The sequence below is a fragment of the Populus trichocarpa genome, chromosome 1 (assembly GCF_000002775.5).
Source record: "Populus trichocarpa isolate Nisqually-1 chromosome 1, P.trichocarpa_v4.1, whole genome shotgun sequence".
Lineage (NCBI taxonomy): Eukaryota > Viridiplantae > Streptophyta > Magnoliopsida > Malpighiales > Salicaceae > Populus > Populus trichocarpa.
Window position 1 is genome coordinate 41948789 of NC_037285.2, and position 17305 is coordinate 41966093.

General features: G+C 32.8%; 1 protein-coding gene across 2 annotated transcripts in view; it reads left to right on the forward strand.

Moving 5' to 3' along the window:
- Window positions 1-1589: 1589 nt before the first annotated feature.
- LOC18095531 (phenolic glucoside malonyltransferase 1) overlaps window positions 1590-17305 on the forward strand; it is a 93079-nt gene continuing 77363 nt past the window's right edge. The window contains exons 1-2 of one of the 2 annotated variants that reach the window (XM_052449628.1): window positions 1590-2130; window positions 7635-8421. In XM_052449628.1, the coding sequence (XP_052305588.1) occupies window positions 1597-2130; window positions 7635-8421 (1321 nt within the window). In that variant the 5' untranslated portion in view covers window positions 1590-1596. Of the gene's footprint in view, window positions 2131-7113; window positions 8422-17305 lie in introns of those variants that run through there. The other variant, XM_006370138.3, reaches the window with a different exon arrangement.

Consider the following 17305-nt stretch of genomic DNA (forward strand, 5'->3'; position numbering starts at 1 on the left):
AGATATAAGTTAACTAAGTAAAGGAAAGGAAATGAAAAACATAAACAAGAGATTAATGAAAGCAAAACTTAAGCATTACAAAAATATAAAGAAAGAGAGCAAGAACATGATCTTGATCTGAAAACCAAGATGTCTAAATGCATGGCAAATGCCTCCTTTTATATGCCAAAATTTGGAACTATTGATTTGATGACTAATTATTGAGTGGGTGACCACATCTTGACTTGGTGACAATCCCTATCTTCTTGTCTGTACAAAACATCATTGCTAACATCAGAATTTGAGCAGATTGTCCGTAAGAAAGTTCTAGGAAATTGTCTCACCTTTCCAACAAAAAAAGAATTGGTGCATTTGGACTTCTAGAACTCGAGATATGGGCTGAACACTGAACAGTGTCTAGGCTACAGGACAGATTCAGGCTTCTCTTTTGATGCTAAGATTTGGACTTCCAAATGATAAAAATGAGTCTTGGACTTTCATGAATGTTTTAGCCCTATGTCTTAGCTTTCTTGCCATATAAACCAAACTGAAATCCAAGATCTACAGCTTCAGATATGACCCAATGACTGAATAGTGTTCCAGTTTGGACTGAACCAACATCTCTTTTCTAAGCATAGCCATCTCTTTGTTTTTTTAATTTCAATAGTTGAACTCATCAATCAATCCATTCATTTATGTAATAGGTCTGCATTTAAGATGAACATTTACCATAAATTATAGGTATCTTATATTATTAGACATGTTATTATAAAACATGATCTAGTTAAAGAGTTATTGATACTTCAAGTGCAAAAAGATAATATAAAACATTGATAAAAATGTACTTTTAAGTACTAATCAGTGGTAGCCACACCCACCCCAGGAATATTTATTGAACTGGAGCATAAACGAAAAGATAATCTTGTTGTTTCTGAAGTATTCTCAAGGTATGGATAAAAAACAACCGATAAAACCCATCCACAATTACAAAATAACAGAGAAAGAAATCTTATTGTAAAGAACTAAAAAAGAGCGCTTAGAGCCTTAGATGGACTACTGCTAAGTGCTGAGGTTTGGGAGTGTTGATGGGGTGCTAGATCTGAATAATGGAGATACAAATTAAAGAATAAAGATTGGAAAGAGGCGTGTCTGTGTATCTTTAAAGGGGGGTGGCTACTAGGGTTACTGGGTTTAGGTTAGAATATAAAGCATTTTATTTTAATTTATAGTACCTTTTTTAACATGAACCGGTTCGGTTCGGTTTGGGTTTACTGATTTTAATAGTACAAAATCAAAATCAAACTGAACTGAAAGTTTTTCTAAAAATTTTAATTAGTTTAATCAATTTTTTTTCTTCATTTAGTTTTTACAATTAATGTTTTTTAATTTTTTAAATTTAATTAGTTTATTAGTTTTTTTCTCACCTCCACATAGTAAGAAAAAAAAAAAATTTCTTGATGTACTTCTTCTTCTTCTTGTTTTTTTTTTTCGGTGTATCAACACGACAGCCTAACTTCAAATGGCAACAATCAATTGACTTACCAATCAGTCAAAACGAGAAGAATTATGGATGACTGGAGAGAAGTACCAATCAGTCAAAACGAGAAGAAGAACATCATGATAAGGAGCAGGCTCAGCTATTTTCCTTCTGTTTTTTTCCTGGCACAGAAATGGCTCATTTCGATCAATCTGAAAACTATTGGTTGCCGAGTTCTATTAAAGGAGCAAGAGCTGAAACGAAAAAAACATATCCCACCCTCAATCTCTCTCTCTCTCTCTCTAGCTATCTCTATGGCATCACCGAACTCTGTAAAGATACTTGATATCTGCGAAGTGGCTGCCGCTTATGACTCTACCAAGTCAGCCACCGAAACAATACTCTCTCCTACTTTTTTTGAACTGTCAGGTCTCAGATTTCCTCCATCTGACTGCCTCTGCTTCTTCAAACTTACTGATTCAAACCCTACCTTCTTTCACTCTGTAATTTTCCCCAGTCTCAAACAATCACTTTCCCATGCACTCCTCCACTTCCTCCCTATCGTCGGCAGCCTAACATGGCCCCCTGAATCCTCCAGACCCATCTTTGTTTACCATCCTAAAAACGATTCCGTTTCAGTTACCCTTGCCGAGTGTAATGGTGATTTCGATCGCCTTATAGGCAATAATGGAATCCATGAAGCTGTTGAATCGCATCCTTATGCTCCCCAATTCGTGGCAACTGAAACTAGGTCACCATGATTGGTTTTACAAGTAATAATTTTATATAGTTTTTTATTAAGTATTTTTATCATGGATGAATTATGGATGACTAGAGGTTTTGAGAAGAATTATGGATGACCGGAGAGAAGTACCAATCAGTCAAAACGAGAAGAAGAACATCATGATAAGGAGCAAGCTCGCCTACTATCCTTTTGTTTTTTTCCTGGTTCAGAAATGGATTTTCCAGTAAATGTTTTCATTTTGTTATTAATATATTTAATTTAAAAAAATATAATATTTTTTCTATGTCATTTATTTAATAAAAACCAATAACATTATTATAAAAATGGATGTACCCAAAAAAATGAAAATGATTAAATAAAGATAAAAAATATTCATCACTAATTAAAATCTTTTTATCTAGTTAATATACTCAATTTTTTTTTAAAAAAATCTTCACTCAAAGTTTTATTTTTTAAACAACATTCTATCATCATTTCAAAAGAAAATTTCAATTCTCAAAATATAACACCCTAATGATTTTAATGCAAATGCAATAAAAAAAATACAATAATATTACAATATTGTTTATGCATTCTCGTGAGAACTCTTTAGAACTATCATTAAATCCCAGCCAATAATATTTGCATTTTTTTTCAACGAATTATGAAGTCGAAAGATAGTAAAGTGCAGTTCCTCCCCTCTTCCCATGAAATTTAAGTTTTCTAAAATATCTTCTACCAGAAAAAAGTTGAAAATTGGTCATTTGGCCACCATGGCTTTTTCTCCTCTGTCTCCTGCCATCATCTTTTTTTTCCCCCACATTAGTTCTCATTTGATGTGTGTGAGAGAGAGTCCTTTCATCTCTCAAATTAGTCACCGTCAACACATCCTCTTGCTTCTGCCCTTTTTTTTTCTAATGTGTTTTACTATATATATGAGTTTCTTCATCGTGAGTAGCACAGAGAGACGGGTGTTGCGGACAGACATGATACAGCTGTAGATGGGGTTGGAGGATTGGGGTTGGGGAGATTAAGGGGAAAAAAGAAACAGAAATGGGGTTCTCATTTTGCGTTACCTTCGAGGTATGATGACATATGGCCTCCATTCTACTCATAGTTCTTTTTTTGTGTTCCATGATTTTATGGATATAAATTTAGCAGATAGTATTAATAATCACAAATCTACAAGTGATTATCTTGATTTCTTTGATCAGACGTCAATTTTATGAAAATCAGGTAAGCAATGTACAGTTGCTCACTCCTCTACTGAAACTAAGTATAAAGTCTTAGCAGATGACACTGCTGAGGTTATCTGGCTTCAATATTTATTGACATGTCTCCAAATTCCTTTTATTTCTACTCCTATAATTTGGTGTGATAATCTCGGTGCCACTTACTTATCTACGAATCATGTTTTTCATGCTCGCACAAAACACATTGAGGTTGATTATCATTTTGTACGAGATAGGGTTGCGAAGAAGGAGATTCAAATTCGTTTTATTTCTTCCTAGGATAAACTTGTAAATGTCTTCATTAAGCCACTTTCTACTATTTCTTTTACTACTTTTCGCTTCAAGTTTCGGATTGATCCTCCACCCTCGGCTTGAGGTGGCATATTATAGAATGTATATATAGAAAATATTAGAATGTATATATAGGAAATATTATAGTAAATATTATAAGAAATATTTTTTTAAAAAAAAAACATTATTACTATAAAAAAAACCGTAAATTGTTTTTTGAAAAGATTAAAAAAATATAAGAACTTGAGAAAAAAAGTTAAATATTATTCTTAATATTATAAATATTACTATTGGGTCTAGTGTTACACCGAAATCCAATACTCTTGAGTCTTAGATTTTTTTAATATTTTTTATGAAAATAAAAGGTTGGCTCGCAGCGTAGCGCGGGCCACCTAACTAATACATATCTAAAAGACGTCCAATACCGAACATAAGAGCTTAACCAAAAGATGTTTGAGAGTATAAAAACGGTTACTTTTTAAAGTACTTTTTATTCAGAAATACATTAAAATAATATTTTTTTATTTTTAAAAAATTATTTTTTACATAAACACATCAAAATAATTGGAAAACACAAAAAAATTAATTTTCAACAAAGAAAAAAATAAAAATAATTTATTTTTTTAAAAAAATATTTTTAAAACACAAAAACAAACAGGCTCTCAAATATCTTCGAATCATAATTGGATGCTCACATCATTTTTATGCATGTTTATATCTAGTGGATGATTCACATGACAAAATCACACCACCAACCATTAACAAAGAAACTAAAATATGATGCCTTTTACAGTAGAAATGATGTTTTTTTTTAAGCTTTGTGAAGTCTTAAGATTTAGAGCTCGTTTGTTTTTGTATTTCAAAATTATTTTTAAAAATATTTGAATTTTTTTTTATTTGTTTCAAATTATTCGTTTTGGATATTTTCAGATCGTTTTGATATGCTTATATTAAAAATAATTTTTTTTAAAAAATATTTTAATATTTTAATGTTCTTTCAAATAAAAAATGCTTTAAAAAGTAATTATAACTATACTTTTAAATATTATTTTTTAACCATGTCATATTTAAAATTTTATAGAATGTTAGGATTTGTGGTTCGTCTATTTCTCTAGCACCCTTAAGAAAAAAAAAAGAAAAAAGTCTAGCACTCTCTGAAAGTAGCCATGGAGACTAATGTTTTCTCGAGCGGGTTCTAAAAGAAGCCATATATTTTTTAAATAGCCCTTTTTTCTTCAAAATCAATTACACAGTGCAAGCATCCACAAACCTTAACACCAACTATCTCTCACCTTTTTTATATATATATATATTATCTTCTTCCATCATACGAAGGCAAAGGCGGTGTTTGAAAATAATTTTTATTTTATTTTATAAAATTTATTTTTAATATTATTATATCAAAATAATTTAAAAATTAATAAAAAGCTAAATTTAAAAAAAATCTAAATTTTTATGAAAAAAAGTAATTTAAATTAATTTTTTTTTAATTTTATGACATTACAGTTGTACCGCACTAAAATTTCATTTGAAAACGTTGTCCAAACTGTATTCTACTAAATTTTAAAAATAAATTGTTTAAATTTATTCAAAAATAATTTTTTTAAAATAAAAAATATTATTTTAATATATTTTCAAATAAAAATACTTTAAAAAATAATTATTACTGCATTTCTAAACATTCCTATATAAAAAAAAAAAAAAAGAGATAATGTGACTCTATGAATTGATATGGGATGGAGAATCTTTTATGGAAGGAGGGACGATTGTCGGTGAAAGCATGATTAGTAGACGACAGACTAATGTGTCAATCAATGTGTAATAAAAGTCTAATACGATTGTTGTCAAACTATTGGTAGATATCAAGGGTCGTTTCACTAAAAACTAAAATTAAAAAAAAACTAATTTACTTAAAACTAATTTTTTAAGTGTTTTGGGATTGTTTTGATGTATTGATATCAAAAATAGATTTTTAAAAAATAATGATAAAAATATTATTTTAATATATTTCTGAGTAAAAAAGAACTTGGAAATGCAACTTTTATCATATTATAGAATGTATATATAGAAAATATTAGAAGCACTACTCTAGTGTTGTAATCTCTATCTTTATTATTGTATATTGCTCTACACATATAAATAGAGAAGGATTGACTAACTAAAGGTCAAGCCTCTTCCTTTTTCTCATAAAGGAAAAAATATAATTTGTATTCATCTCAATAACTTTAATTAATATTTAATCTAAGTAAAGCATTAACTATGAGTACTTATAAACAATACTTTAATGCAATAAAAATATTATAATTATAATAACTTTATAATTTTTTTAAAGTATTTTTATCATGAAAAAATACCGTAAAGGTAATGTAGTGGACAGTTTGATGAGGTATAAAAAATAAAGAGTTTCTAGATACACTTACTTTTTTTGTTGCTGTCTCACATCGTTGTATCTGTCAATCAACACAATAGCCCAACTTTAAGGTGCCATTTGTTTCATAGAAAGTAGTTTTTTCGAAACTACTTTTCAAACTTTCCTATATTTGTTTACCATTAAGAAAATTGGTCAACGGAAAACACTTTCCAGTCAAAAGGGAATTTGGCTTGGTTTCTAGAAAAATGTTTTCATTTTATTTTGGGCGGAAAACACTTTCCAGAAGTTGTGAAAAATTTAGAAATATCATATTATTTGCTGATTATATAAAATTTGGTCCTCAAACTTTTTATTGTTATATATTTTGTTTTGAATATTTTTTTTAATTTTATCCATTAGAATTTGATTTAATTTGATTTTTATATTAACTTTGTTCCTTATTTTTATGATTGTTATTTACTTTTCTTTTATTATTTTTTTAATTAAAATTTTTTATCTATCAATTTTGGTCCTAATTCTTTTGATTGTTACTTATTTTATTTGGAATAATTTATAAAATTATTATTATTATTATTTTAATTTCATCATTTTAAATTTTTTTTATCTGTTAGATTTGATCTTTATTATTTTTATTGTTATTTATTTTATTTGAGATAATTTATGAAATTATATTTTTTTAATTTTATTCTCATTCAACTTTTTAATTTGTAATTTGTTTCTCGTTATTTTAATAAACTTGAAAAAAAAATATTAATAAGTTATTTTTCAAATTATTTTTCATAATATAACTAAATACTAAAAAATATTTTTCCACTTAATTTTTATGAAATTACCAAATATCAAACATCATTTCAAGAATTTATGTAAAAACAAAAACTAGTTACATGCATCACCACCAAGAAGAACATCAGCTATTACCAATCAGTCAAAACGAGAAGAACATCATGATAAGGAGCAAGCTCAGCTATTATGGATGATTGGAGAGAAGTACGTACCCATCAGTCAAAACGAGAAGAAGAACATCATGATAAGGAGCAGGCTCAGCTATTTTCCTTTTGTTTTTTTCTTGGCACAGAAATGGCTCATTTCGATCAATCTGAAAACTATTGGTTGCCGAGTTCTATTAAAGGAGCAAGAGCTGAAACGAAAAAAACATATCCCACTCTCAATCTCTCTCTCTTTTTCACTCTAGCTATCTCTATGGCATCACCGAACTCTGTAAAGATACTTGATATCTGCGAAGTGGCTGCCGCTTATGACTCTACCAAGTCAGCCACCGAAACAATACTCTCTCCTACTTTTTTTGAACTGTCAGGTCTCAGATTTCCTCCAACTGAGTGCCTCTTCTTCTTCAAACTTACTGATTCAAACCCTACCTTCTTTCACTCTGTAATTTTCCCCAGTCTCAAAAAATCACTTTCCAATGCACTCCTCCACTTCCTCCCTATCGTCGGCAGCCTAACATGGCCCCCTGAATCCTCCAGACCCATCTTTGTTTACCATCCTAATAACGATTCCGTTAAAGTTACACTTGCCGAGTGTAATGGTGATTTCGATCGCCTTATAGGCAATGGAATCCATGAAGCTGTTGAATCACATCCTTATGCTCCCCAATTCGTCGCAACTGAAACTAGGTCACCATTAGTGGTTTTACAAGTAACATTATTTCCTAACAAAGGCTTTTGCATTGGTATGGCAACGCACCATGCAATATTTGACGGGAAAAGCGTATCTATGTTCCTCAGAGCTTGGGCTTATACATGCAAATATATTGTCGAAAAAGGTGAAGCCCCACGTATATTGCCAGCAGAAATCACCCCGAGTTTTGAATGGAAAAGTATCCAAGACTCCAAAGGTTTGGAGGAGGCGTACATTAACTTGTGGGCAACCATGGGGAAACGGTTAGAATCAGGTTCAGACTCGAACCCAAAAAGTGTGAAGCCGTTGACGAAACTTGAAGTGCAACCTAACTTGCTTCGAGCAACCTTTCATTTATCTAGTGAAGCCATTAAGAAGCTTAGAGAAAGTGTGTTGCGTTATCACCCGGAAGCAACAGACCCTACAAAACGACTTCATCTCTCCACTTATCTTCTGGCATGCTCTTATGTATTGATCTGTCTTGTCAAAGCAAGAGGAGGAGATGCCGACAGAGAGGTTTATTTTGCGTGGTCAGTGGATTGTAGAAGTCGTTTAGACCCTCCTCTTCCACCAAATCATTTTGGTGACACTGTTGTGGCTCGTCACATAGTTTCTAAAGCCGGAGATTTTTTGCAGGAAAATGGATTAGCTATTATAGCCGAGAAGCTTAGCGCTTCCATAAACGGATTGGACAAGGGACTCCTTGAAGGTTCAAGTGAGAGGTTTGAGATGTTGTTAGGTTTGGGAGCAGAAGTGCGACTAATTAGTGCTGCTGGAGCGACCGGATTAAAATTTTACAACACGGATTTTGGATGGGGAAATGTCGAGAAGGTGGAGCTCACATCCATAGATAGAACTGGAGCGTTTTCAGTGTTGGATATTGGAAATGGAAGTGACCGAAGGATTGAAATTGGCGTGGCTTTGAAGAGGCCTGAAATGGAATCTTTTGCTTCTTTTTTCTCTAATGGCGTAGAAGTTATGTCTAGGCTATAAAAATAACAGGAAATATTCTGAAAAGAATTAATTTTTAAGATCTTTGTTGATAATTTATAGTGTATTCTACGACTTTTATTTCTAGACTATATTGACTTTTTTTTTTTAATGAATTTCTTCAAAGGTTGTAAATCTTCTCTTCAGTGAATACCTGCACAATGTCCCTTAGAAACCCCTAGGGATGTTGATGGGAGACTCTCCGAAGATCAAGTCATTACGAGGTATTTTTTTATGGCAAAAAGACATTAATGAAGGTATTGATGAGCTTTTATGAAGATAGAGAAGAAGAAGGAGAAGAAAATGTAGAAGTTAAGGAAGAAAAAAGAAGGAATGTGTTTTTGTCTAAGAGCATAAGGTTTCAAACTTTTTTTTTTTTTAATGTGTACTTAAGCTTCCTTTTATATTACCTGACTTAACTTACTTCATACAACATAAAAGGGGTAAAGATGTAATCTTGTAATGGTAAAATAATATTATTCTACCGCTCACGTCATCATATCTAATTAATATTAGCATAGACTATTTGTTCATAATTAATGGGATGTGATAGGTATCATAATTACTAGCCTAGGCCTGGAGTATGGAAGGTTTAGTATGGGGTGATCTTTTAGCTATACGTTAAACCTGAGAGGAGTTGGGTTCAGCTTATGACTGTACTTAAGAATGGTTAGGCACGGACGGGTCCTGGCCTAACGTGGGGTTGGGCGTATATAAAACATGTAAACCCCCGGTTATAATTTTTCTAGGGTATTAAAATATGAGAAATTTAACTGATAGTAAAATAAGTTAAATTAAATTAAAGAAACCTAAATTAAGATTAAAAAAAAGTGAAATTAATGAAATGAAAAGTGAATATAGTGTTAAATTGTTAGAAATAAAAAATTATAGGGAAAAAATAAATACGTAAGACCAAGAGTGGTCAATGTTCAAGTAACAGAAGGTTAGAGGTTTATGTACAAATGATAAAATAACCCCTAGGGTTTAGAGGATTAATGTATATGTTTTATAAAAGGGTTAAACATGAAAATTTGGATTTTTCTTGTGTAAAAATCATCTACTGACCAATTTAGTGATATTAAGCATAACGCTTAATCCAACCGTCGGATTGGACTATACATTTACGAGGGCCTCCTTCACATATAGTGTCATATACAGGTAAACTTTTAGAGCGATCGGAGTTTGGCAAGGTTGTCAAATAATGTCGACAATTAGACTTAAAAATAGCATGAAAATCATTAATGGCAGTTTCATAAATATGCTTGATCAGTTGGAAAATTGTAGCAGCTCTATTCTTCATTAAACCATGGCTGGATAGAAAAATAAGAGGAAAAAAAAGAGAGAAAAGAGAGCTTGGGAGAGAAAGAGAGAAAAAGGCAAGGAGGAACCCAAAAATTGTGTTAGGAAAAGTATTTTTTAGCTAGAAATCAACAAGAAACAAGAGAGAAATGAAGGAACAAGGGAATTTAGAAGACAAAGAGAAGACATATTGATGGCAGAAATTCCGACTGCTATAACTCCACCTTCCACCATTGGATTAGAACGATATTTGGATATGTTGTTCTCCTCCATATCTTGTACATTGTCATCGGAGGGATCTTCAATATCAATCCCTGTTTGAGAGATATCGCAGGAGGTAAAGTTCTTGAAAAATACACTTTTGGACAGTCTCAATCACCAACCATTTTCTCCACCGTCCACTATTGGATCGGACTATAATTTGGATATGTTGTTCGTCTGAATGCTGTATAGATTCTGAATGGTGGAGATCATAACCATCTACTCCAAAAAGAAGTTATGCTTCTTGCACAGTAAGTCTACAAGTTTTAGGTCAGTTTGATTAAACCTATGTGTCTGGAAATTTCACCATTGGATGGAGTTGATATTTGGATATGTGATACTTATAATAATGAATTATAACTTGACTGTATGGATTGATTGTAATATTATTCATTTGGTATTTATGGTTGATTGAAACTGTTGCCAAAATTAGTTTTGTGTAAGCTGAAACAGCCCCAAAATTAAAAGGAAATGGAGCAATAGAGAAACTTAATTTTTAGGAGACTTTAGGGCTGCTGTGACAGCCCTGAAAGTCTATGTTTAGGGGGGGGGCTAAATATCTCTCCAAAATTAAAAAAAAAAAAATGGGGGTTGGAACGACAACCTTAAGTGTAGAGTTGTTAGAGATAAAAAATGTCTCCAAGAAACTAAAGCAAGGCTGCTGTCACAACCCTACTAATAGGTGTTAAGGGGCTGATTTGGACAGGCCCAAGAACAAAAACTTATGGAAAGTTGGAGTCTTATAGAAAGTGATTAAGGTGAGGTAAGTTTGGGTTAAGAAATTAGCTTAGAAAAGTATGCATGGTTCAGGTTAACGAATGACTATGTGAGCGTGAAATAATAATCTAATTTAGATATGAAAATTTTGTATGAAATCATATAATGATGCTTGCTAGTTGATAAGAAAACATTGAAAAAGGGAATGAATGATATTAAATGTTGGTCTTGTATGAAGCAGGAGACATATCGACTGTAGAACCTCAAGCTAGCAGAACGGGACCACTAAGAGGAACATGTAGGTGTTTACCACCTCACCTCTTTATATTTTAAAGAGTTTAATACATTCTAAAATTTTATTTGTATATGCTGCATGTTGATTTACGATAGTAAATGATGAGAAATTTGATAGTGGAAACAAGATTAAACATGACGGCTGGTGTTATGAGTGTTGCCGGGAAAATTTTTTTTTATAAGGTTATTGTGGTTGTTATCCTAATTTCTAAGGACAACTCAGATTGATATAAAAAGACGGCCACATGAGTGGGGGCAAGGAAAGTTAACCGACCAATGAAAAGCAAAGAGGAAAAGGGGGAAATTATGGTTTTCCTTAATGAATTTATTATAATAGGTTGTTTGCTTTATGTGCATGTGTGTGTGAATTGAATGAAATTAGCATGAAAAGAATGAGGGAACTCTTAGTTCCTTAAGGCCATGCTTTCGGTCAATTATGCATCAAAGGGAAAGGATGTTTAATTTGATATATTTAGCTTGATGATGTTTGTTTAATTGTGTCAAAATAAGAAAAAAAATGCATGTTGAAATGTCAAGGATTATGTTTAGAAGAATATTGTTCGAAAAGTTCATAAAATCGATAAGAATGTTCTATTTTAACGTTAAGAGTGAAGATTGAAATAAATAGGATAAATTGGTTCTTAAAAAGATATTTTTGACACACTTATATGGTATGTGTTATGGCTAGGGGTTGAGATAAAAGAGAAAATGTTGAATTATGGATGTTGTGTGTAAATAGAAAGGTTGATTGATTAGTACTTAAAAATGTATTTTTATCAAGGTTTTATATCATCATTTTGCACTTGAAGTATCAAAAACTCCTTAACTAGAGCATGTTTTATAATAACAAGTATGATAATATAAGATAACTTTAATTTATGGTAAATGCTCATTTTAAATGCAGACATATCTCACAATTCAAAGGATTGATTACTGTGATTAACTATTGAAAGTGAAAGGACAAAGAAAAGGCTAAGCTTAGAAAGAAGATGCTGATTCAACTCAAATTGGAACATTGTTCAGTCATTGAGTCATACCTGGAGCTGTAGATCTTGGATTTCAGTTTGTTTATATGGATAGAAAGCTACGAAATAGGCCTACCACTATAAGATTTCACAGTTTTACCAACGGAAATATTTTGTCGGTGTGTGATTAGAAGTTTATCGGTGATTTATTTACCGACGTCTTCACTGACGGATAAAGTTCGTCGGCTTTCCTTTCATCGGTGATTCCCCATTCCGTCGCTATATCGATCGGAAAAACAAAAAAACCAGTTGCCGATGGTTTTACAGACGGAATTTGCGCGCCAAAAAAAAAGTTTCCCGCTTGAAATATACCGATGGATTTTATTCCGTCAGTGATATCGTGATTTACCGACGGATACGTACCGTCGGTACATTTGTCGGTGAGTGTTTGAGATACCGACCGAATATATTCGTCTGTAAATTCGTCGGTAAGTGTGGCAGCTACTGTCAAATGCCGACGGATTAAGTCCGTCGGTAAAGTTGTCGGTGAGTGTTTGAAATACCGACCGAATATATCCGTCTGTAAAGGCGTCGGTGAATGCTACTGTCAAATACAGACGGATTCATTCCGTCGGTAAAACCCTTTGTAATAGTTTTTTCTAAATTTGTTTTTTAAAAATTATTTAGAATATATAATATAAAATTATTTAAATTAATGGTAATAAAAACCAATTATGCAAATAAAATTTATATTAAACATCAAAAACAAAAAATCAAAGTTAAATAATATTCATTACAAACTGAATGTGTTTCAAAAAAAATATTAAATGAATTTTTAAAGGTAAATAATGTTTATGACAAATTAATATAAAGGTGAAGCTGAAGGAGGAGGAGGAGATCCTGGAGGAGGAGGCTGGTGGTTATACGGCCAAAAAGGATTAGGCGCACATGTTCCACTCTGTGTTGCCGTGTTCATGACCATTTCGCGAAGCTGTTCATAAGCCGCTTTTTGTTGTGCAGACTCCGCTCTTTGTTCTGCATGAGACGCTTTGAGTTGCGCGTACTCCGCTGATAGGTGGTCGTATTTTTTGGTGAGCTGAGCCATGTGTTGCTGCAAGGCCACGAACTCCTTAGATTGGGAGCTCGATATTGATTGGGAGCTCCCAACGGTTGAAACACTACGGGTCGACCGCAAGTTCTCGGCCATAGTGTTGGAGAGCCTGTAAACCCGATTTTTATCGGGTCCACCTAATGATCCAACCTCCATCCACAAATCCGGATCGAATTCTGGATGGGTCAATGTATCATCCCCGTATCTCTCCCTCAACCGATTATTATAAGTCTCCTGAAAATTAAATAAATATCATCATATTCAATTCAATAAATATAATAACTTACAAAATAAAATGGTTGAACAAACATACCACAAAATGTTGAGCACGGTTGTCAACGAACTGTTGTGCCCCCTTTTGGCGGTCTTGACTCCACACGTGTGTCTCCACAAACAGCTCCGTTGGGCTCGACTCACGTCCAAGAGACACAGCCTATAATGAAAAAAGATATATTAACAACAACTTAATTTGACGATATATTTCATTTAAATTATTCTTACCATCCGTTTTGCATGTGCAGCAAACGGAATGGAGCCACCAGTGTGCGTTGTCACCGAGCCATGAATTGGCCGATTCCGGTTGCTAGCACCGGACTGTGAGCGTCTTGTGAACCGCTTATACGTCACGTGCTCAAGATAGTGCAGCCATGTATTTTCCGGGATGTATATCGGTTTGAAATCCCTCCAAACTGCAACATCGTTCCAGCCTTGGAAACCCCTATCCCTCGCGGTTTTTGTTGCCCCTTTTGTGCTTCATACAAAAAATCACGCAACCTACTTCATGCAACCAAAAATTACATTTCGAAACATAAATTTTTGTCTAAAAAAAATATTGTATTGTTTTCGATCTTACCTAGTTGCCGCGTGATTTTCCCACACCCTCCTCACAACAGTGTTATGCTCACTGTCCCAGCAAAATTTGTGCTATGTATAAATAAACAAGTTTAAATAAAAATAATAATTTATTTACAATTATATTAATAAGTTATTAGAAATAAGCTGAAAATTATAAATTAACACCAACCTGAAATCTGTCAAACCATGCATTGATTTGAGGCATCCATTCAGGATGCTTGGATATCTGACTCCATTGAAACAATGGAATCTCCATCGACGATTTAAACACCGATGATATTACTCGGGCGGCCTCAATGTTTGTGAACCTGAAAATAAATGAAATAAATTAAATAGTGATTACTTCATAAATTATGTTGTAATTTTTTTTTAAAAAAATAAAACCTTAACAAACTTACATTAAAAGGTCGTCCTTCCACTGTGCCTCGTACTTGCGGGTAAATTGATTCCGCTGCGAAGGCACCCCGCCTCTGCGCTGTGAAGTAGCGCTGGAAGAGGCAACATCGGTTGACGGCGCAGGTGGTATAGGTGCCTCTTCTTGAGAGGCACCTAAGGAAATATCATCATCGCTGCTAGACGAACTAGCTGCGACCGTACGTGAGCGACCAACTCTGGTTTTTATTCTATGCATTTCCACAATTTTATACAAACAATTATATAATTAAATTCAAATGTTAAAAAAAAATTCGACAGCACCTCCCCTATACTGGATACTACCCAAATCCACAAACCTGCACATATTAACAAAAGCCACAACCAATTGAACCAATCTATACTAATTTTTCCAACATATTCAATTACTAATCCTAAGGTAAATTCAACATTAAGAATTACAATTCAACAAATTATTCAATAATTATGCCAATACAACAATAAAATATATTCAATAAATAAAAACAATTGTAGACTAACAATTAAAATTAATGGAAAAAATTAAACATAAATCATGCAATAATATAGTAAAATTAACAATTATTCCAAAATATTCAATTACTAATACTAAGGTAAATTCAACATTAACAATTACTATTCAAAAAATTATTCAATAATTATGCCAATACAACAAAACAATAAATTAAAAAAAACTCTAGAATAACAATCAAAATAAATGGAAAAAATTAAACACAAATCACGCAATAATAGAGTAAAATTCAACATTAACAATAAATATTCAACAAATTAACTAATAATAATTATGCCAATACAATAATAAAAAATATTCAATAAATTCAAAAAAAAAAAAACTATAGACTTTAGGAATGAAATATGCTTACTTTAATAATGTGTTGAATTCAATACTTTATCTACATTACAAAAAATACACCAAAACAAAAAACATAACAAAAAAAAACCCTTAAAGTAAAATGAAATAGAAGAAACACATACTTTTTAAACTGATGAAGATTCACAAGAAAACTTGCTAGAGATTGCAGGTGAAAACTTTGAAGAACGGAGAGGAAAAGAATTGAAATTTAAGGTGAAAAACTGAGGAGAAGAAAAAATGAACTGAAGGGGCGGTCGCTGGAACTTATATGGCAGTTTTACCGACGGATTCACCGACGGATATAAAATTAATTATTATTTTAATTTATTCCATCGGTAAAGTGTCAAAAATCCGTCGGTATTTTTTGAATTTCGCACCAAAATTTTTAATGACCGTCCATATTTTTCGTGGTCCGTCGGTAATTCCGTCGGAAATATGACGCGGTCAGAGATGCATTTAATGCACACCCCTTTGGAATTCGCATAGTCCGTCGGTAATTTTGTCGGTAATATTGACCCGTCGACAACTTACCGATGGATATGTAGCCGTCGGTATGGACGTCGTTGATTGTGGCATTACAAGTAATTATTTCCCGAACTCTCTGTGAAATGCCAACAGACTTATTATGTCGGTATGGGCGTCGGTGATTGTGGCATTTCAAGTAATTATTTTCGAACTCTCTGTGAAATGTCGATGGACTTAATCCATCGGTATGGATGTCGGTGATTGTGGCATTTCAAGTAATTATTTTCCGAACTCTCTGTGAAATGCCGGCGGATATGTATCCATCGGTATGGACGTCGGTGATTGTGGCATTTCAAGTAATTATTTCATGTTACAAAATATATCATCCATGATCTATAATTATTTCAAGTAATTATTTCGTGATTGTGGCATTTCAAGTAATTATTTCAAGTAATAAATATTTCGTGTTACAAAATATATCATCCATAATCTAAATTACATGAAAAAAGGGTTTTACACAGGGCTTCATTTTGGTAGTTAGTCAGAATTTTCTTCTTCTTCGTCATCAATTGAATTGTCATCACCTTCATCGCAATCTTCAATATGGATATCATCTTCTTCATCGACATTTGCTTGTCCGCTAGAGCTCAAAACAAAATTCAACTCCTCTGCGTCAACATCAACAACACTATCATCGAAAACATGAAAATTTGAATTTTCTTCCAATTCAATCGAAGGAGCAACTCGATATGGTTCAACCAACTCACTAACTTGAAAGACTTCATCTCGCACACTTGTGTCTTCGTTCTCATCCTGAACAACCTCAACACGACCCCGAGGTTTTATTTTTAAAACGGACAACCAATCCACTCTTGATCGATCCTTTCTAAATGAAGGGGTGTATGTGTAATAAACTTGTTGACATTACTTTGCGAAAACAAAGACATCGTTTATGTTGCGGAGTCTAGCTTTTGAGTTGATTTCGACTAGACCATAGTGCAGATCAACTCTGATTCCTCTGTAAGTCATGTCATACCAATGGCATTTGAATAAAAACACTATATTCTGCTCTTTATGATATTGCAGTTCGACGACCTCTTCTAATCTACCATAGTAGTCAACTTTTAACTCACTACTAGTGGATCCCTTAACACAAACACCGCTGTTGTATGTCTTTCTTCCTTGCCCGTATTCTTCAGTATGGAGAACATATCCATTGACAAAATACCCGTTGTAGCACTTACATTTTCTTTCAGGCCCCAGGCTTAGTGAAGACAATGACTTAGGCGCACTCCTTCCCATTTGATAAACCTTGTATGTAATGTATATCAATAAACAGTAAATGAACGAGAATCTCGTAATGACATGCATA